The following is a 21,509-nucleotide window of genomic DNA, read 5'->3' as shown; positions in this document are numbered from 1 at the left end:
ATCTCACTTCAATTGTATTGCTGCAAAATGGGATTGTCAAGCAGACAGACTGACCAACACATATATAATAATAATAATAATAATAATAATAATAATAATAGATCCATACTTGGCATCTGACTATCAATACAGTATTGCCAAGGAAAATATTGCGATACTATGCTGTATCGATTTTATTCCCCCACCCCTATTGGCTCAAAGAAATGCCAATAAACCAGAGCAGGTTTTTCTGCCATCCAGGAATGCTGTGTGGACTAGCCAGACCCTGCGAGACTACTTTCTGACAAAGACAGGCTAGCTGGTTCCCTGTTTCCAGTCTTAATGCTAAGATAAGCTAACTCACTGCTGGCATTAATCTTCTCATCCAACTTGGCATGAAAGCAAACTTTTTCTTCAAAGAAGTGGGCAGTCTTGGGGGAAACCCTGTCACTGAACTCATCCCACAGTTTTTAGGCCATGATGACAAACTGGGGGTCATCATGTTGAGGTTATCACAGAAGGTTTTTGTATTACTGTAGAACATGTAACGGTTGAATAGAAAGGCCTCTTCTGTTCTGCCGTGTCTCCTGTGGAGCTCTGCTTTCCGTTTCCCATCTTGATTCCTCCCTCTTGTCCATTATCTCTCTGATGTCGGTTATTATTAAGAGATGTGTACAGCTGTGCTTGAGTCTCAACAGTTGTTATGGAAGGAACGGGGTCAGATGTGACACAGCCTGACAAAAAACTTTATTTCCCATAATTCCTTATAGTAAAGATATTTTTTGGCAGCTGAGAAAAAGGGGCACCCATCATGTTTCTCTCTCTTTTCAGTCTTTCTCCGCATTGATCTGCTTCTCCTGCTGGGTTATTATTATTATTATTATTATTATTATTGCTGCTGCTGCTGCTGCTCTGTGGCTGTTGTAATAAAAATACAAAAGACCTTCAACAGGAAAAATAACAACTATGATGTGAAATAATTTCAATCAAAAATAAATTGTCTGTGAATATGTTTCAGCTGTGTGTGGCATGTGTTTGTTTAAAAAAATCTTTTTCCAAGACAAACTTGAAAAATTGAGAAGTAATTATCCACGCTTTCATTGACACCAGTAATCACACTACAGAACTATTACAGTAATTTAACAGTTTTACATGACACAGTGGGCCATTCTATAACAATATATAAGCATAAATCAGTGCTTAAAATACAAAAATACAACCATACATATGATCAAATTTGGTCAATAAATTCTTGCTATGCAAAAGTGATAGTATATTAATGCGTCAGTAATAATAATCCAAAATGTCTTAGACCATATTGAGATTCTGTGTATGTATGTATACAGTATATCTATATTTTGAAGTATATTCAACCCTGTATATTTAACTCTGTATGTCTTAGAGTAGGCTATATTTAACATTAAAAAAATAACACTGATGATGTCTTCAGGGTTTTCTCGGATTGGTCTTTAGACAAACTTTTTACCAGAAATTCAAATTAGGGACAAGGAATTTGAAAGACATAGACATGCACAGGGAGGGTCTACCAGAAAAACCCATTGAGTTGTATTATAGAAAATGTAGGGTACAGTGTTTTGGAGCTAGATCTATAGCCTACTACGGACTAAATGTCAGGATGTCTGGGCCAATGCTCCATCGATTTGACCATTCTGTTTTTTTCATTCATCTAAATAGCTGATGTACCACCTTTAAACATACTGTGTTACCGGATGTACAGTGTGCCGGTATAAGTTATAAAGCCTGACATTGGGCAGGTTTCCTCTCCTTCATATTAAAAGTCATAGTATAGTATGTCGAAAAAAGTCATTAAAAAGTCATGGTATTAGTATGTCAAGATCATATCATAATCATAAAAAGTCATTATAGTATACTGAAAATGTCATAAAAAAGTCATTGCTTTAGATTTTTTTTTTGATTTCTTTATTTAAAAAGGGACAACGCACATTAATCAACATGAGTACAGAGTCCAACATGTAAATGTGCCAGATTTAGCCATACAGGCTAATTTTCATCTGCAGTCCCTAGCAGGTTGATGGCTTAAAACAATAGATAAGCTAATACAACAAATACACATAAAACAAGAAAGACATAGGCATAGACTAGTAAAATGACACAACCACTATTCCAGATCAGGACAACTGGCAGGTTGATGGCATGAGAAAAACATAACACAAGTATCATACACAGTAGACACAGGTAAAAGTGCATATAGACACACATTAGAACGCATCAGCAACACATAAGCACACACAGAGACACTACTATAGCGATAAAGACAAACACATTATTCTGGATTATGGCAGCATATTTGATGAGTCAATAACCAATGTTTTATGGATTTGGAGAAGGATTTGATAGATGTGATGTTCCTTAGTTCTATGGGTATGGTATTCCATGTATGAGCTGCTCAAAAGGAAAAAGCTGACTGTCTACATGGTATTTTACAATCCCCTCTTGTAGATGCTCTTGTGGATGAGTTTAGATTTTGTTGAATGAATTTATTGAATGGAGGGGGAGCCATACCATGACAAATTTTATATACAAGTATGTCGAAAAAAGTCACAGTATAGTATGTGAAACAAAGTAATAAAAAAGTAATAGTTGAGTGTCGAAAAAAGTCATTAAAAGTCATAGTATAGTATGTAAAAAAAATCATAAAGAATCAGTATAGTATTCTGAAAAGTCATAGTATCGTATGTCTAAAAAAGTCATAAAAAGTAATAATATAGTATGTCGAAAAATGTCAAAAAAAAGTCATAGTATAGTATGTCAAGAAAAATCATAAAGAGTCATAGTTTAGTATGTCGAAATAAGTCATAGTATAGTATGTAAATATTTTTCATAAAAAAGTCATAGTATGTCAAGAAGAATCTTAAAGAGTCATAGTTTAGTATGTCAAAAAAAGTCATAAAAAGTCATAGTATAGTGTGTAAATTTCTTTTATAAAAAGTCATAGTATAGTATGTCGAAAAAATTCATAAAAAAGTAACTATTACAGTAAATGAACAGTTTTACATGATGCTGCATGTTGGTATAGTGCACAGTGGGCCATTATATAAGCATAAATCAGTGGTTAAAATAAAAAAAAAACACCTTTAAACATACTGTATTACCGGATGTACAGTGTGCCGGTATAAGTTATAAAGCCTGACATCGGGCAGGTTTCCTCTCCTTCCGCTATCTCCGTTATATATTTTTCAAGGGGACTGGGGATGTTGCTGCATCTGGGGCTTAGTGCCACCCGTGCAGCTAGATCATAGTCCAGTACTGACACAGCGCTGTGGAGATATGTCTGGTTATGCAAGACTATACTCTGACTGATTGTACCATACCAAATGTTTGTCAGCCAACTTTTCATTATTCTTATTCTGACTGATATATGCAAACCCAAGATTAATCATTTGCATTCTCTGTGAAATATTGCAAGTTGAGGTGGCTCATAAAAGGTTTTTGTACAGTTAAAATACCACTCTATGATGGCTGTGATAAAAAAATATATTTTTTGTAACAGTACACTGGTTTATGTGCATGTAGTCACTGGAGACATATATACAGTGTTTACACTCATGCTACTACGGTGCAATCAAAAAAGGTTTCTGTCAGAAGTGGGATTCGAACCCACGCCACCAGAGGAGACTGCGACCTCCCCAAGACGCCCTCAAAAACGCCTGGTGTGGAGAGCACCACCCGCTGCATGCTAGGTGCGAGCAGCGCACCTGCTCAGTGGCCTAGCTGCTGTAGGTTGGTGGAGAACATTTTTATAAGACTCTGCAACATTCACCAGTGCCCAGCAAAGAAAGGAAAGAGGGCCAAATCAAGGTGGTCATTAATTCTAAGAGACTATAACAACCCAATAACCAAAACACCCTTATTACATGGCACAACAAAAGGCACAAGAGGCAGGAGCTGTCGGTGGCGCTCCAGGGCATATCATTACCTCCAGCCCTCCTTGTGTCTGAAGAACCTCTTCAGGAGGCAAGAGTGCTCCCTGCTGTACCTGTGCCAGCAAGACAAGAACATCAGTACCAGCTGCCGCAGAGTACAGCAGGTCAGGCCCAACAGAGAGAGATAGCCCTACGTCCCATCATGCCAAAGTTGCCTGTGTTTTTAGCACCCTCAGCACCAGGACCTGGACACAGTCATTACCGTGGCAGAGTGTATTGCCCTCAGTCAGAGACTCTTACAAAAGCTCAGTGGCTGGAGGAAATGAGAAAAAACTTCTCCAAATAATCATGTACATGTACTGTAAATAGTAGTTGTAATAATAGTTGTATTATACTGTAAATAGTTTAAAATAGTGTTTGTTTGATAATTGATTTCTGCTTGCTGTGAATAGTTTTTACATTTGAAGTGTTCATTGTATTTTTTGTACTTTTTATGGTGTGTTTTAAGTAAATCTTTAAAAAAAAAAAAATCTTGATGTATTCCTCTTTTTCTTAGAACAAACAAAACTGGTGTAGACCAAAGTGGGTATTTTATTGACAGTTTGTGTAAACAGCACAACATTATAATAATAATAATAATAATAATAATAGTAATAATAATAATGGTGATGACAACATGCAATAACAGATAAAGTTACATGGTATGCTATTTAAACCCTATTATCTTAAACTAATTACTATGACTTGACACTAGAAAAAAACAACCTCCCCCCTTCTTCCCCCTCCTTGACGGACGATTGTTCCCCAGCTTAAAAGACGGCTGCCTCTCTAAACGGACACCAGAGTGCAGCGTCGCAGTCTTCCTGCGGCCCGGGGGGCACTATATATACTGTCTATGATGGTGACACCTAACGGTAACAACCGGAACTGCAGCAATACAACAGGGCTCCGTTCAACCCCGACAAAACGTCCCAACACGTTTATTTAAACTGAAACATCCTGTTGCCTTACATACATGTCTCTGCTAATTAGATATCATCTGTGACACAGCCACTAAAAGACAGAAAACATACCTCAAACCCGTTTCACACCATTCAGAGGAAACATGTCGTTTAACCGGAGATTGAACGTGGCCCTGGTCGGCATTTTCACTTTAAATATGAGAAGACGGTAACTCCATAGTACAGCGCTGTGGAGAAAGGTCTGGCAATGCAAGACTAATTCCATAACTAAATCTTTTTTATTTACGTCATCAGCTATATTGCACACATCGGGGAACTTAATATTTCCATTTCATTTAACTATCCTACGGTTAATCCACCCCTAGTACAGAGGAAGTTGTGTTGTTTTATACTAGGCTATCATGATAATTGTAGTAAAATGTTATTTTGTCATCAATTTAAGATACATTGTTGTAAATTCAACCTGTAATACACAGTAGGCTACAGAGGAACAACCAATGTGCAGCACTTGGTAGAGATATGGAGCACGTTAAATAACACAGGGACGCCTTAGTTTCACCGCCCCGCCGAAGCCTTCTACTTTTCAAAAGGACTCTGTCAGAAGTGGGATTTGAACCTGCAACTCCTGGGGAGACTGAAGCCAACCTAGTCTCGCATTGCAGGACCTTCCTCAACAGTGCCTCTGCTAAATAGTCTCAGGAAGGAACTTGTTTTGGTGGAACATGTGTGGACGTTCAAAAGTAGTTTTAGTCGTGCAACAGAAAACTCCGATTGGACAGATAGTCTAGCTAGCTGTCTGGATTTACCCTGCAGAGATCTGAGGAGCAGTTAACCATAGTCCTCACAAATCCACCAGAGGTTAGAACACCAACACAGAGAAACAGGAAGGCTAAGCTTTCCAGCCTCAATCACTATAACAGTCAGGGTATAGTCATAGTCAGTGATAGTTCACCTTATCAAAGTGGGTTGCCTCGTTGGCAGGATATATAGGGTGATATCAGGTAAAATGGGCCATCAGGTAAAATGGGCCATTTAAGGTTTGTGGGTCCCAGCCCCTCTGGAATTTAGAGCCAATGACTGCAAAGGATTTTAAACTGTTGTCATAACTGTGCTTGACAAGTAACAGGTGATTTGATTGGTTTATGGTTGCTATGGTGGGCGGGGCAATAATTAAAATCAAGACTGCACCAGAAAGCTGCATGGTAAGTAGCCTGGCATACCAAATCTAACTAAACTATTATAAGGATGATAAATCTCTAAAAAAAAACAAAAAAAAAAACACGCACATAATAAAATATGCATAATATCTGTCTTGATATCATCAATCAGAAATAATGTTGTTAGTTTTCTATATGAACATATTTTTTGAAAAAGTGATGTTTTTCTTGGCGGCCCAATTTACCTTAACCCACTGAGGTAAAATGGGCCATCATCTGTGTCACTCACAAACACACATACACATGTGTTTGAGTGTGTGTGTGTGTGTGTGTGTGTGTGTGTGTGTGTACACACACACACACACACACTCTCCATGACATCCCCAACAGTAATAATGGTAGTAGATATTTTATTTACAGTGAGTATGGCAAACGAGAAGGAAGCAAGAGGAGAGGAGAGAGGGAGAAGGAAAGAGAGAGGAAGTGAGAGGAGGAGGAAGGATGAGAGAGGAGACAAGCAGAGGAGACAGGAAGTGAGAGAACAGGTGAGGAGAAAGGAATGCAGAGGAAATGAGAGGAGACAGAAAAAAAGAAAAGAGAGCAGGCGCAAGGACCAGAGATGAAAGGATACAAAGATAAAACAGGGAGGGAAAGGAAGGCCAAACAACTACAATCTGTGGAAAGAGGAGAGGATGAAGGGGGCCTTAGATGAATACAGGGAGGGGAAAAAAGCAGGGCAAGAGAAGCAAATCACCTTGAAAAGTCTGCAACACCCACTATGGTGACCCACATGACCCTAAGGCTACTGAGGAGTGATCCACGTTCTGCCTGGTTTCATGAGAGCTGTGGTGAAGACAATAGTGTCTGTGATGACGATGGTTTCATTTGCAAAGACTGTGTTTGAAAAATGTTTTCATCACACACAAACATATCAGTTATCAATTTTGAATGTGAATTTTTGTAATTTGCACATTTCATTCTAAATGTGTTGTTCACACACACACACACACACACACACACACACCACTGACATCAGTTCACTGATCTATGCTGTTCCAAAATGGCCTTTTTTTTAATTGTACACTTGAATATGTGGGTTTGCACCCAAAATGTTTTTTTTTTTTTTTAATGGTACATGAATGTGTTATGTGGCTGTCTAAGCAACTGTGTTTTAAAATTAAAATTAATGATAAATTACTATTTTCCTTTGCAGTTTGACTGGCCCATTTTACCTGAAACTGCTCATGCAAAAAAAGTTGGCACAGCTGATGTTTCAAGAACTGTAGGGCCTAAATAATTATATTTTATTACATAATTTCAACACACAATTATCAAAAACAGTCATTATTAATCATATAAACACATGGAAAAGGCATATATGGTATTGTATTATTGTCCCAAACGATTTACCAAAAAGTGGCCCAATTTAGCTGATATAAATTTGTGAAATGAGCTCCTGTGTGTCCATGAGACTGTAAGTAAATAATTCTGTTATATTACTATATTGCCCATTAAATCCAGAACTTTGGCTGAGATTATGTGCAATCCTCATTTATCTCATTTAATGTAATTCTGACATAACTCCGATACAGTTAAAGGGCCTTGGTGCAATAACTTGCTTTCATAATTGAGTAAGCGTTATGTTTGCTTAAAGCAACACTAGGTAACTTTCCCGCGTCGGTCCCCCTACAGGTTGGAAGAGGAATTGTCCGTTACATTACATTGTCCAGTTCATTCGAACTACAGATCCACTACCCGATAGAGCTTAGATCGGCCCAAAAAATCAAGCCCGAACCTATCCGAGCCCGAGCACGTTGCGTCCGAGCCCGGCCCGGCCCGACACATTAACTGTAATTATGAGCCCGAGCCCGATTTAAGCCCGACAATTTTTTAATACGTGGGCCGTTATAACTGACGTTCTCAACTACAATTCCGAGTTGTTTGAACTACAGAAATCTGTTTAGAATAATACAACAAGGACGAAGCTGTAAACTGCTGTTAGTTTATTCAGAATGGAACGGATCGCAAGTGGATCTGAATGAAGAAACGTAAAAAAAAAGAAACAATGATGAACAACATATTGTTGTCACTGCCCACAACTTGTTTAAACTGCTTCCATACCTCCGACTTTCCTCCACACTTGCTCAAAGTTAATTCTCCTGTTTTTCTTTTTTTCTTTACATCTTCAAGCTCCCGGTGTGATGCGTGCGAGAGGAGGAGACCCTTGCGCATGAAGTGCTGCATTTTGTAACTGCAGCCTAACTTTTATACACATTTGTTACTTTTATATAGCCTATATATATATTTATAATATTTCTGATTATGGCATAGCTTTCTCCCCACCCAAATAGGATAATAAGGTAATGGATAAAAAAATAAATAATTGCTTGATCAAGGGTCCGGCCCAGGCCCGAGGATGTGGCGGAAAATAACGGCCTGAGCCCGACCCGAGGTCCGGTCTGGCTCGGGTCGGGCTCAGGCTCAGGCCGAGAATCTAAACTCTATTACCCGATCTGGCAACCTTGCATAATGTAATGTAATGGGCAGTTCCGCTCTCAACCTGTAGGGGGACGAAAGCAGGAAAAGTTACCTAGTGTTGCTTTAAAGGTACAATATGTAACATTTCTGCATTAAAATGTCTAAAAACGACCATACCTATGTTATATATTTTTTTGAGTTGTGTTCTTACACTATCCCAAATGTTTCCACGTTAGAAAAACTACAACACCACACCAGATCTAGCTAGACCGGAAACTAAACAGGCACGCCGCACACACTTGTTTGGGCTTGAGCTGGCCAAAGAGTAGTAGGCTAACGTTACATTTTGAGTGGAGGGAGACGCCGAAATGGATGCCAATAAGATTCTGAATGGAAAGTTTACTTTTAAAAAGTTGTGGAGGGGGACAGTAATCTCACCATACACAGCCTGTATGACACGGAGAAAGCAGCCACACTGGAACTGCTGCAGAGTGCAAACTCTGTTTCATTAACCGGTGATCACTGGACGTCAGTGAGGAATCAACATTATTTAGGAGTACCTAAACACTAGATTGACTCTGTATATCAGCATACGGTTTTAGGACTGTGTCTTTTGTATCGTTTTTTTTGACTGTTTTTGTCATTTGGGACACACATTTTTCTTTTGTTTACAGTAAATAAATAATAAACAATTACAAATCTTAAAGTCAAGTTTATAAAGTAATTTTCTTTGCATTCACTTGATTTCCAATTAAGATCCACTGGTAAGAATGGCTTTCCAGTGTTAATATGTACTTAAAAACAATTCTGAAATGCAAAATAATAGAATTTTATTCTTGTGATAAAACATGCGATTAATCGTGATTAACTATAGAAATTTGGCGATTAAAAAAAATTAATCGTTTGACAGCCCTAATTTTAATCCAACTACTATGTATTAATGTTTACAGCATGAATACATGAATCATATTAAAGTAAATACAATCCAACACAGCTCTAGGCAAAATAAGAAAGTAAGATGAATCAGAGATAAAGGGTATAGTTCACCAAGCATACTTTATTGACTCAATGGATAAGAAGGTCTCAGAGAAATTATAGGAAAGCTATAGACATCATCTGGCTTCAAATTAAATACATCAGAAATGCTCTCATTACATCACCTGTTGTCACTAATCTGACTTCACTTTCAAAAATATATACCACACAGAGAAAATAATGTCACACTGGTGAATCTGCACAGCAAAAACAGCTTTTCCATGGCATACGACTCCCACAGAAGCCCGTTTGGCACGCTCCGTATCAGTCGTTATACACTCAACAGGATTTGAAATTAGACACTAAAAAGATAGATGCAACACAAGCTCTGTGGCAGAGGAACAGTCTGCTGCACTGCAGTGGTACTATTATTGCAGTTGATGGAAAATAAATATCTGAGTATCAGTGTTGTCCACCTCTAACGTGATGCAGTTTGATTACACACTTGTTACGCACACCACCGGCTGTCTGTGGGGCTCCTCAGAGGAAATGTTACAACCTTGCATCTGATCTGTTATAAAGGAGTTACACCATTCAAACCCCCCCCCCCCCCCCCCCATTTCCCAATATTTCCATATTTGAGAAAATATTAAGACCACAAGTTCTTTTTAAATCTTAAATAAATAGAAAAGTATTTTTGGTATGAAAATGAAAAATGATAACATGTCACAGTTGGGAAAACTCTTAACTGCACAAATCACAATTCCTTGACTAAGCACCTAGATGTGATGCTGGATTTATAGTCGGCATTCCTCCACGGCTCGGGCAGGAAGGGCGTGCACAGGTCCTCACGAGTAGAACTTACTGTTGTTTATCCTCTTTTCTTTTGTCCTGGGGCACAAAGAAAACACACACACATATATATATATATATATATATATATATATATGTGTTTTTTTTATATGTGTTAGATTTGCAAATTTATGAATGCATAGATTACTTAATGCATGACACATTGTTTTTTAATTTTTTTCAATTTTTTTTTTTAGCATTTTAGGTCTTTATTTATACAGGACAGCTTAAGACATGAAAGGGGAGAGAGAGGGGGGGAATGAGATGCAGCAGAGGGCCACAGGTCAGAGTCAAACCCACGGCCACTGCGTTGAGGAGTAAACCTCTATATATGGACGTGCGCCCTACCAGGTGAGCTACCCAGGCACCCGCCAAATTAGTTTTTGATTATTTGAAAGTTTTTAGTTGCTGTTTAAATTAGAATATGTCTGAAAATAGACATTAACATGAATCCAACATATTATTAGCAAAGATGAAGCGGCTTACTTAAAAAAAAACATGTAATGTACACAACATTGATGATACGCTGACTAAGTAAGGTAGCCATCATGGTAGCCATCCACAGATACAGTTAAGCTTAAGGACACTGTGCCTTCTATATGTTTAACATTAAACATGATGTATGCATATACATATTGATCCATCCATTTTCATCCATCTGGCCTAGTGTAATATGCAACTAAATTAATACACACATATATATATATATATATAAACAATAATTAGGGACTTAAAGAGCCCCTATTATGCTCCTTTCCACAATACACAATACAATTTATGTGGAATCTGTCTTGGTGAATGGTGCGTACATGAACAAACATATTAAACATGAATATGAAATAAACAATAAATACAGAAACAAATATGTTCATACAAAATAACTGTTGCATAAGGAAAAAGTGGCTGAATGGGTTGAGTGCAGCTTGTGAGTTTGAGGCTCACCTGTGGTTCTCGCCGGTGCTGCCCTCTCTCACGAGCTGGTTGTGTTGGCGAGGGAGGGCGGAGCGCTGGATGTTGGTGTGCGTGTCGTACAGGAAAGGCTCGCTGCTGACCTCCGCCTGCTTCTTCCTCAGCTGGCTGGAGGACGAGTACAGCTCCTCCTCTGCTTTCTGAAGGACAAGTCATGATCACATTCACAGAAATATCTCCACACTGACATCAAACTGCAGATGTAAATCAACATTGGTGTGCTTTGTGTGTATGTGTGTGCTGTGTTTCATTTTTTTATTACACAAAAAAGTCATACATTCCACAAACTACAGAATAAATCATTAATAATAATACTTTTAATAATAATTTATACTTTTTTATTGATCCCCCAGTGGGGAAATTACAATTTGTACACTCTGTTTGTTAGAACACATTACACACAGGCCTGACATACACACACATGCTCAGGTCCTATACATGCACTAATGGAGAGATGTCAGAGTGAGGGGGCTGCGACAGCTGGACAGGCGCCCTGAGCAGTTGGGGCAAGAGCAGTGCCCAGTAGGTGAACTGGCATCTCTCCAGCTACCAGTCTACACTTGTAGCTGATAGCAATGATAGCAAGCTTGTAGCAATACACCACAAATCAGGTCTAACCATTAACAACCAAACGTCGAAAGATAAAATAAAAAAAGAAAAGGGTAGAGAGAGAAAATGCTGAATAAAAAACTAATAGTAAGGTGCTTGAGCTTCCTTCCTCGTTCACAAGTCCATTTTTTGATAAACTCAATGATCTCTCAGAGTAATGGAAAATAAAAACAAGCATGTCCATTTCTTTTTAAAGGCAGTGTGTGTGTGTGTGTGTGTGTGTGTGTGTGTGTGTGTGTGTGAGTGTTTACTCACCCCTGCTTGTTGTACGCTGATGTAGACCAGCAGAGAGGCTAACTCTAAGTTTTCATTGTAGCCGTTCTTTAGAGGTACAGAGCGGTAACCTGACGAAACAAAACACTCAGTCACCTCTGTGTTAATACCGACACCGATATATCGATACAGCACGGTATCACGATATTTTCCGTGGCAATACTGTATCAATACACTGATGCCACTTATCAATCTTTTATTATATACAGTAAATTGCACATGAGAATTTCACTTTCTGGTACTAAAATAAGAAAAGAAATTAGAAAATTGAAGTGAGATGAACAAACAGAGAAATGTATCTTTTTGGATGAAACAAATGTAAACTAAGCTTTTCTTTGGGGACATAATTTGAAGTTGGAAAAAAGGTCATGAATTGCAATATATCGCAATATGTTTCAAATCGCAATAATATGGTATTGTGACACAGGTATTGTTATAACATCGTATTGTGGGGCCACTGGTGATTGCCCGTACTGTATTGATACACGGACTATGTAAATTGCACATGATAAGTTAACTTTTTGGCACTTGAATAATGAAAGAAAGAATAAAATTGAAGTGAGATGAACAAACAGAGAAATGCATCTTTTTATAAAAAACAGATGTTGAGTGCAGTGGGCTGACACAAATGGGATTTTGAAAAGTGGGGGGGACATTTCCCCCCTGTCCCCAGTGGAAATTACAGCCTAGGGTGGATCAGCAAACCTGTGGCAGACTGCCACTGGTGTCCACTCACTGAAAGAACGATTACTGTTGTTAAAGCTATATTATTGTTATGTGATAACTCAGAGCAGACTTTCTGGCACACATTTCCCTGCATCCTTTTGCAACAGAATGTTAAAAGCAGACCTGATGTTCACTGTGATGGATCAACTATTTCAAGCAAGTTTCTGCAGGTGGATTTTAACCCTAACCCTAACCCCCAGGGGGGAATGACATCCAGGGAATGGCCGCAGGTCGGAGTAGAACCTGCAGCCGCTGCGTTGAGGACTAAACCTAACACACATTAAGTGCAACATAACCCAAACACACACTGTTTTCAAAACAACAATACTTGGTGCATTGTATGTTCAAATTCATCTGCAAGAAACATACAGATGAGAGTTACTGTGTTGCTGAAATGTTGGCGGTAGCGGATATTATAGCCCGGCTCAAGTTACTTGTATCATGTGCTGAAATCCCGCATCCTCCACGTTTGCATATCTTTTGCTGTAAACCCGCCCAATGCTTTATATGGATTGGATTTCCCAGTCTGAATCTACATAAAGAGGCTGTTTAAATGCTGCAGGGTTTCCTATCCGACTCTCTCTTCCTTGTGTCTTGCACGGACACACTGCCATTATATTAGAAGTATTGCTGCTAGCATAGGCCACACGTGTTGCACAGTGCTTGCACACAGCCGCTGCTTTATCCACCACTTTTTTCCATCATTGTCAGGTAACACTATACCCTAATGCTCCCATACAGCAGACCGATACTGACTAACAGCTGCACTCGGCACCCTATCCATGCCAACTGTGGTTTCACTACAACGCATGGTTTTTTCCCCTCTAATAACTTTATTTGAAGTTTTTTTCTGCACAAGCCTTTCTGTCTGAAATCTGAGAGGCTAAAATGAACCGAACAATGCATACATGCCCCGAACAGTGACTAGCGGACCGAACGCTTCAGATATTTTTACTTAAAGTGCCCATATTATGAAAAAATCACTTTTTCTGGGATTTGGGGTGTTATGTTGTGTCTCTGGTGCTTCCACACACATACAAACTTTGAAAAAAATCCACCCATGCTGTTTAGAGTGAGATACGGTTTCTGAATGTGTCCTGCCTTCAGTCTCTGGGTGAGCTGGTCAAAATCGGCACGGCTTGTGACGTCACAAGCCGAAACGAGCAGGCTAACCACAACCATTAGCTCGTAGCGTTAGCATGCTAACGCTAGCATGCTAACGCTAGCATGCTACCTCGTTCTCAGTAGCAAAGCACTGCTACAACACACACAAGTTCACCATAATCTACAAAAGAACTACTTACATGTGCGCCCTCATTTAGAAGTCTCCCAGCTAATCCTGCCTTGTAACTGACCGAAGTTGTAGAAACAGCCTCTTTTACTGTCTATGGAGCTAGCTAGCTGACATGATCTACATCTGAGCTACTGGGCATGTGCAGTGCAATCAAAGATAGTACAGAAGAAGAAGAAGAAAAGAGGTCTCACTCTGTAGCTAAAACAGACCAGGTGAAAAGAGGATCTGCAGCAGTGAGAAAGAGCACTGCAGTACAACAAAAATATGGTGTTTTTTGAAAATTAAACCATGTAAACCTATTCTGGTACAACCTTAAAATACAATTATGAACCTGAAAATGAGCATAATATGGCTGCTTTAAACCGCTCCATCCCTAAAGTATAGAGTACAGAAATCCTGCTTCTAAGGAACAAATAATACTTAAAATAATAGTATAGCTTAATAATGAGTACTACATGAGCTTCATGTGAGCAGCCGTTCACCAGCTCTGGCCCTCTGTCTTGTATGTGTGTGTGTTCCCACCTGAGCGGAGGCCTTTGACAGGAAATGTGGCCTGAGCCAGGAAGTTGGGGTCTGAGAACATGTCCTCCTCGTTGACCACAAAGCGCAGGAAGGTGAGTTCAGGCTCGTACACGGAGAAGACTGCAGAGTCTGCTGGGGATTTCCACACCGGGTTCAGACCGTTATCGCCTGCAGAAGACAGAATGACAGCGCTGTTCACATGATCACAAATCATTTCTCACTTCAGTCTCATTTCTTTGATCCCATAGGTTTAACTCTCCCCCTCCACATCTCCCACCTCCCGCCTTTTCTTACGATAGACTATGGTCTTGGACTTCTCTTCTGTGTGCCCACACAGCTCAATCTCCACGAATGGACTGGCGATGCTACGGCCGGGCTTAGGAAGGTGTCTGGCAGCAATCACCTGCAGACAAACACAACTGCTATTATAAAGTTCTTTCAAAGAGCAACATGTCAAATGTCAGTATGCTCCTTACTTCATTTATTAAATAAAGATCAGCCAGTCAGCTCCTGTGCCTCTAACATGATGACAATATTACACTTGGCCCTGAACTTGAATATAACTTAAAGAAACCTCATGATGATGATGATGATGATGATGATGTTGATGTTGATGATGTATGTGTTAGCCAGTTATTATCATAGACTGTAAAAATAGTGGACGTGAAGCCTCGTGTTTGGCGATACACAAGGTTGTTGTTTTGCAACCGGATGTGGCGATTTTTGACGAGAGGGTGGAGCTGGGGAAGATGACGCGGCAAAGCCGGGTAACCGTGGACCTCTGGGTACTGGCATCATTCATCTACATGTTACCAGCTAACGCTTGCGGTAGCTAGCTAGCTTGGTTGGCATAACGCTAGTCTATATCCACAGGATATATTCCAGGATTGCTCCATTGCCACCAGAAATTTCGCCGGATGTCACTCTTTTCGACCGGATGTCCGTCTCCTTCCTCTTTCTTTGTGTTGGCGTTCTAACCTCTGGTGGATTTGTGAGGACTATGGTTAACTGCTCCTCAGATCTCTGCAGGGTAAATCCAGACAGCTAGCTAGACTATCTGTCCAATCTGAGTTTTCTGTTGCACGACTAAAACTACTTTTGAACGTACACATGTTCCACCAAAACAAGTTCCTTCCTGAGACTATTTAGCAGAGGCACCGTTGCTCCGTCCGGCGCTTAGCACCGCCCAAGGTGATTGAGAAATGCCAATAAACCAGAGCACATTTTTCTCCCATTCAGGAATGCTGTATAGACTAGTCAGACCTTCCTCTGCAGCGCGGTGGAGGAAGGTCTAGCAAAGCGAGACTGGCAATGCAAGACTAGCATAACGCTGAACAAGACATTTTTAGGCAACCAAAAATGTTCAATTAACTTTGATGAAGTGAAGGGTCAAAGTTTAAGAAGAAAACACGGACACCCCAAAACAAGTTCACAGCTATTTTAATGTACACACTGTCATGGATATGCATTGCTTAGCCTCTGTGATGATTGACGGGTCGGCGTGTAGCCACGCCCCTAAAGCATCCCCTGCTTTATCGTCTATTTTAAAATAAATGGGACCATAATGTACAAAATGAGCATCATGCTGTATTGAAGAAGACTTGAAAGTAGCGATTGAAGCCATAAACTCATTATGAAAATGTTTCTTGAGGTAATAAGTCAAGTGAAAAGTAGGGTTATTTCCCCCATAGACTTCTGTAGAAACAGACTTCTTTTTGCAACCAGTGGAGTCTCCCCCTGATGGAAATTAGATAGAATGCAGCTTTAAGGCACTTCTGCATTGGCTTCGCTTTTCAGGCCCGGAAGCTTCGTCCATTATTTTTACCGTCTGTGGTTGTCATGAAATATGTGTGTGTTTGTGTACAGACGTACCCTAACTGCAATGTTGTACTTGACCTTCTTCTTCTCCTGGTAAGGGTCGTAGCTATCATAGCGCATGAGCTCCGGCTGCAGTACGTAACCCGTACGTCCATTCAGACTGAAGAGGGCACCGTTTAACTGAGTGTATTTATCTGGGTGGACACATAGACATTATACAGTATGAACCTCTGCTCTAAACAGCTAAAAACACAGTTTTACCTTTAGGAAGCCAGTCAATATTGAAATTATTCAATCAATCCATATAACACACCATTAAGTCCTGTCTGCTCTGCCTCTCTTTCTACCCCGTTCCCACCTCAGAACTTCACTCTTGCCCTTGAGACCTATTATGCTTTTCCGTATTTTCTATCTTATATAAAGTTACAATGTCGGATGTTCATTTTAAATGTGGACATAGCTTCAAATAAGTATTTATAAGGTATCCCTGTGAGCTGAAACCTCAAGTTTCATACTGTTCATCATTCATTCGTACTCTGGTTTCAACAGTTTTTTCTACTCTCGGCTCAGTATGATGTCATACCAAGCCGTTTCTATTCATGATCATCTGCTCCAGGCACTTTACTGCATGTTTACATTACATACACTGCATCATTTTACGTTTCATGTTCGCTTATAGGAGTCGTGTTATGTTACTGCTGATGAAGACCCAACATTTCCTGATTTTATAATAAAACCCTTTAAATAACAAAATAACGGGGTACTTTTTTTCTGAAGAATTTATAAGAAAATGATTATTATTATTTTACTTCGATAACGATGAAAGAACGATAATTAATCAAGTTTTTCTAAATCATCTTTTCTGAAGCCAAAATGTTTTCAGACGACGGACACTGTTTCTCAGTTGACTCGGACTCGGTGTTTGAGTTATCCTCCGTTATGCTTTCCATGCAGCTGACTGGTCCGGGCAATGTCACATGACTACACACGCGGTAGAATGTTTTTAAGGAGAAAATAGGCCTATCAACAGGAATAAATAATCGAAATTATCGTCATGGGAAAAATACGTTGATAACAGCTTCAGAATTTCAATGTCAATACATTTTCGTTTAAACGTCCAGCCCTAGGTACAATAGTCACTTATTGGGCTAATGTGACCAATCCCTAATACATGGAAATGGATGGATTGACAAGAGCACAAAAGAACAACAATTACTGTATAGTATATTGTAAGTTCATTCCAGATGAACTAGTGTACCTGCAGTCTGGAAGTTGAGAGCTACCATGTGACTGCCAACGGCCCACAGTGGGTAAGGGTCATAGTTGGAGGACTCCACACGCTGGCCTTTTGGGTAGATGCGACTCAGAGCCTTGCGGTTGTACTGCAGGAAGTCCTTGGTGCGGCTCTTTCCTGGTATCTTGTTCTCCACGAAGGAGCGGACCTCTTTGTAGCTGTAACTGTCTGCAGAGACAAAGAAAAGAGCAGTCCTTTGAGAGGCACAGGTTGAGCTCATAATGGTTGTTAGGCCACATCAGTTGATACTAACAGACCAATAAACTGGACTGGAACTGTAATACCTGATATATGTAGTTATATTGAATATCTTTAGTTAACATGTTAGCTGGTTGTTGATGTTGTTATCTGGTTGTTAGTTGCTCCACCAATCAGAGAGGTCGCTGTTACGCTTAGGATTGTGGGTAGTATAGTACTTCTCCAGATGATGGAGAGGTGAACAGTGCAGTGTGTGTGTGTGTGTGTGTGTGTGTGTGTGTCCATGTGTGTAAGAAAGAAAGAAATAAAAACCCTTATATTATACCAATTAACTAATGTTACCAGAAATACATGTAACTGTTTTCCCCCCAAAAATAAGATATTCTGATTCTACTCAATACTAATACTAATTACTAACAACAACTACTAATATTATTATCACAATAAAGCATAAAAAGAAATCCTGCAAAATCCTGGGGTGCAATGTCCTCAAATCCTAAAAAACGCCCCTGGGACCAGATCCCTACAGGGCAAGATAGATGGTTTGTCTTGGGAAAAAAACATTTAACATTTAACTTGTGAAAAACACTAAATATCTAACAACCATACTACTAGAACAGAGTTTTTGTGACAGTTGTAGTGTGGATGTACAGTAGGTGTACACTTTCCAAATTTAGATTGGTGTAACACAGGAAGCTGTCTGAACTAGTCTTTAGATCTTTTTCTTTGGTCACATCATGTTTGCTGAAGATCATCGAGTTGTGGTATAACAACAGTAAAGGTAGATCCTCACTAAATAAGTTAAGGTGCCTCAGCAAAAAGCAATCAGTTTTTTTTTTTCCAATTTTCTCTGCTAAAAAGATTTTTTCCCACATATTATAATGCACTCTTTAGGTGTAAAGACATCACAGAAAAATGATTGTGACAAATGTATTCAGCCTTTTATGACTTGAGAAATTCTACACCTTGGCATGGCGGTTGTTGCTCAATGACTCCTACTGTATTGTCTTACACATGTTTTATAAATAATAAATATTGTATTATGTGCACAAAAGGAACTTTAAATAATACAAATAACGTCACTAGTAAAGTGCAATTATTGGGAACTAAAACAAATGCTAATTACACACTGAAGAACATATTGAATGTAAGGTGCAAAAAAACCTTTGTATAGTTTTTAATACCGAAACTACTATAGAAAACCTAATAATAGGGTATTTACTGTCTCAAACTGACCTATGTGGAAGCAAATCAAAAGTGTGACAATAGTGTTACCATATGGACTGACCCTTTTTCAGGTGCAGTATCAAGCTCAGTTGTTAGATATTCAGACTTTAATTCAAATGGAACTAACTCTAATGTGTATATATCTATACAGTTTTAATATATTTTCTTTCATAACTGGAGGTTAGAGATTTGGGGTTCAACTACACAGCTTATATTCATCTTATGAAGTAGTTACAATGATAAGACCAAGTCTTGCTTTATACATATATATATATATATATATATATATATATATATATATATATATATATATATATATATATGTGTGTGTATATATAAAACTTAACAAATTTAAGAATCTATTATTAATCATACTGAAATAAATGCTAGACTGAGTAACCTATCTAATTTTAAAGTAATGCTAAAACTAGCCTAAGACATTAAGAGTATACGATGCGTTGGAGCATATTTCCTGTATGAAGCTGTGGTAAACTTTGTTTAGCCCTTGTCACGTCATCATGTGGCTCGAGGTCACAGGTCTTTGTGTTCAGCATGTGCATGTGCATGTGTTTACCAAAGCGGTCCTTCTCCTTGCTGCGCGGCTGACAGTAGACCACCAGGTCCGACATCTCCATGGCAACCTCTGCCTTCTTCTCCACTTCCACCTGCTGTCTGATCTGAGATTGGACAGAAAAACAGCCACTTCCTGTTTGTACAGTGATGTTGACAGACCTCCAGTAAAACAGCCATATGTGGTTATACAGTGATATGCTGTCCTTAGATGTAGTCTGAACTAATGTTACACATGCGTCCAACATGTAAAACCACAATGTGAGCTGACTGACACAGAAAGATTTTATAAAAAACGGCCTTTATACGTTCTTGCCGTAACTTTGTGTTCAACATTGGGGGGCTTGAGATCTCCACTTTTGAGCAAAATTCAATTTTGAGTGTCAAACAATACATTTTCTGCATGCTGGTGAATGTTTTCTGCATTACTTTATGGTGCAAATGTCTTCATTTATGTAAAGGAAATTATATAAGGTTTTTGAGGTGGGTTGCACTGGCCAGTTTTGATTACCTTCCCCCTCTACATACATATCATATACCATGAGATACTAACCTCTTGTTCCCTGTTATACTGCTTGCTCATCTCTCTCTGAGTAATGTCCCAGGCCACTTGGTACCATTCAAACAGCTCCTCCAGAGAGCCGGCTGCCAGGTCAAACTGCAGACTGTCCTCCTCCTTGTCCTGCAGGGTCAACACGTTGGGCTTCCCATTTTTACCACTCTTTACTAGAACCAAGGAGGGAGGAAAGGAGGCACAGTGAGGGAGGGTGATAAGGAATGGACAACTCCCATATTTTTTTATAGACATTGGGAATTTGAATCCCATTCTTAATTTGGGATATAGATGACTTTTACAGATTAAACCATAGAATGTCACATTTGTGATAACGGCACATGCACCACTCCAAATGCAAAGACCTAATTCCTAAATAGTACATTCCTAAAAATACACGGATTGTTTGTCAAATAAAATGGTCAGATTTATCTATGACATTGGTCTAATTGACACCCAGCTGCAGTATTACTAGTTTGTTGGCCCAGTATAGTTTATTTTTTTGTTTTTTATGAATCTTTTTTTATGCTCAGGGGAAAGTTGTTTTTACATAGCAAAACACATATATTAGGTCAAATACAGAAAAAAAGGTTTAAAATAAAATCACAAGATGGTTGAGTAGGTTCATTGCATAGATCTATGTCCTGGGATACACACTGGTGTCAGGTTACAGACAAACAGTACTTCCAGACATACATACACAACATACATATTTTTTTATAGTTGCAAGCCTTGCTAATTCGTTGTTTTAACTAATTTGAAACGCAACATCAGTGTAGTGAGGAGACTGAAAACATATGTTTGCACTCAACCTCAGGGGTATGTGAATGTAAAGCATGCATCAGACGCTATAATAACTCACAGTTTTGGATGTTGCACTTGGAGATGTCCACAACACCCTTACATAGTTCACCTAGTGGGTTGTCTTCCATGTCCTGTTTTAATGCACATCCCAAACACACAGAGATTATTTTCACTCAATCGCTATGCTGCTTGATCTCCATTTAAACTGTGACTGAAACTCTAAACTTCACCTGTCCTTTGGTCTCAGGTTTGGTGTTGCTGCACACTTCCTCTACATAGTTAGCTGGGAAGAACAGCTGCAACCTTCCACCATGGTCACCTCTACACCTGTAGTGAGAAGAATG

At 39.2% G+C, this 21,509-nt stretch overlaps 1 protein-coding gene across 3 annotated transcripts in view; it reads right to left on the bottom strand.

The window, feature by feature from the left end:
• Positions 1–9,518: 9,518 nt before the first annotated feature.
• plcg2 (phospholipase C, gamma 2) overlaps positions 9,519–21,509 on the bottom strand; it is a 37,093-nt gene continuing 25,102 nt past the window's right edge. For 2 of the 3 annotated variants that reach the window (XM_031285565.2, XM_031285566.2), the window contains exons 23-33: positions 21,396–21,492; positions 21,224–21,296; positions 20,362–20,534; positions 19,813–19,915; positions 17,778–17,981; positions 16,574–16,713; positions 14,996–15,104; positions 14,702–14,869; positions 12,142–12,230; positions 11,251–11,417; positions 9,519–10,347 (exon numbers count right to left, since the gene is read on the bottom strand). In XM_031285565.2, coding sequence (XP_031141425.1) covers positions 10,305–10,347; positions 11,251–11,417; positions 12,142–12,230; positions 14,702–14,869; positions 14,996–15,104; positions 16,574–16,713; positions 17,778–17,981; positions 19,813–19,915; positions 20,362–20,534; positions 21,224–21,296; positions 21,396–21,492 — 1,366 coding nt within the window. In that variant the 3' untranslated portion in view covers positions 9,519–10,304. Of the gene's footprint in view, positions 10,348–11,250; positions 11,418–12,141; positions 12,231–14,701; positions 14,870–14,995; positions 15,105–16,573; positions 16,714–17,777; positions 17,982–19,812; positions 19,916–20,361; positions 20,535–21,223; positions 21,297–21,395; positions 21,493–21,509 lie in introns of those variants that run through there. The other variant, XR_004897833.1, reaches the window with a different exon arrangement.

Source organism: Sander lucioperca, chromosome 7 (assembly GCF_008315115.2).
Source record: "Sander lucioperca isolate FBNREF2018 chromosome 7, SLUC_FBN_1.2, whole genome shotgun sequence".
NCBI classification, from domain to species: Eukaryota; Metazoa; Chordata; class Actinopteri; order Perciformes; family Percidae; genus Sander; species Sander lucioperca.
The sequence above is the reverse complement of the archived record's forward strand: the minus strand, read 5'-3'. Positions and strand labels throughout refer to the sequence as shown.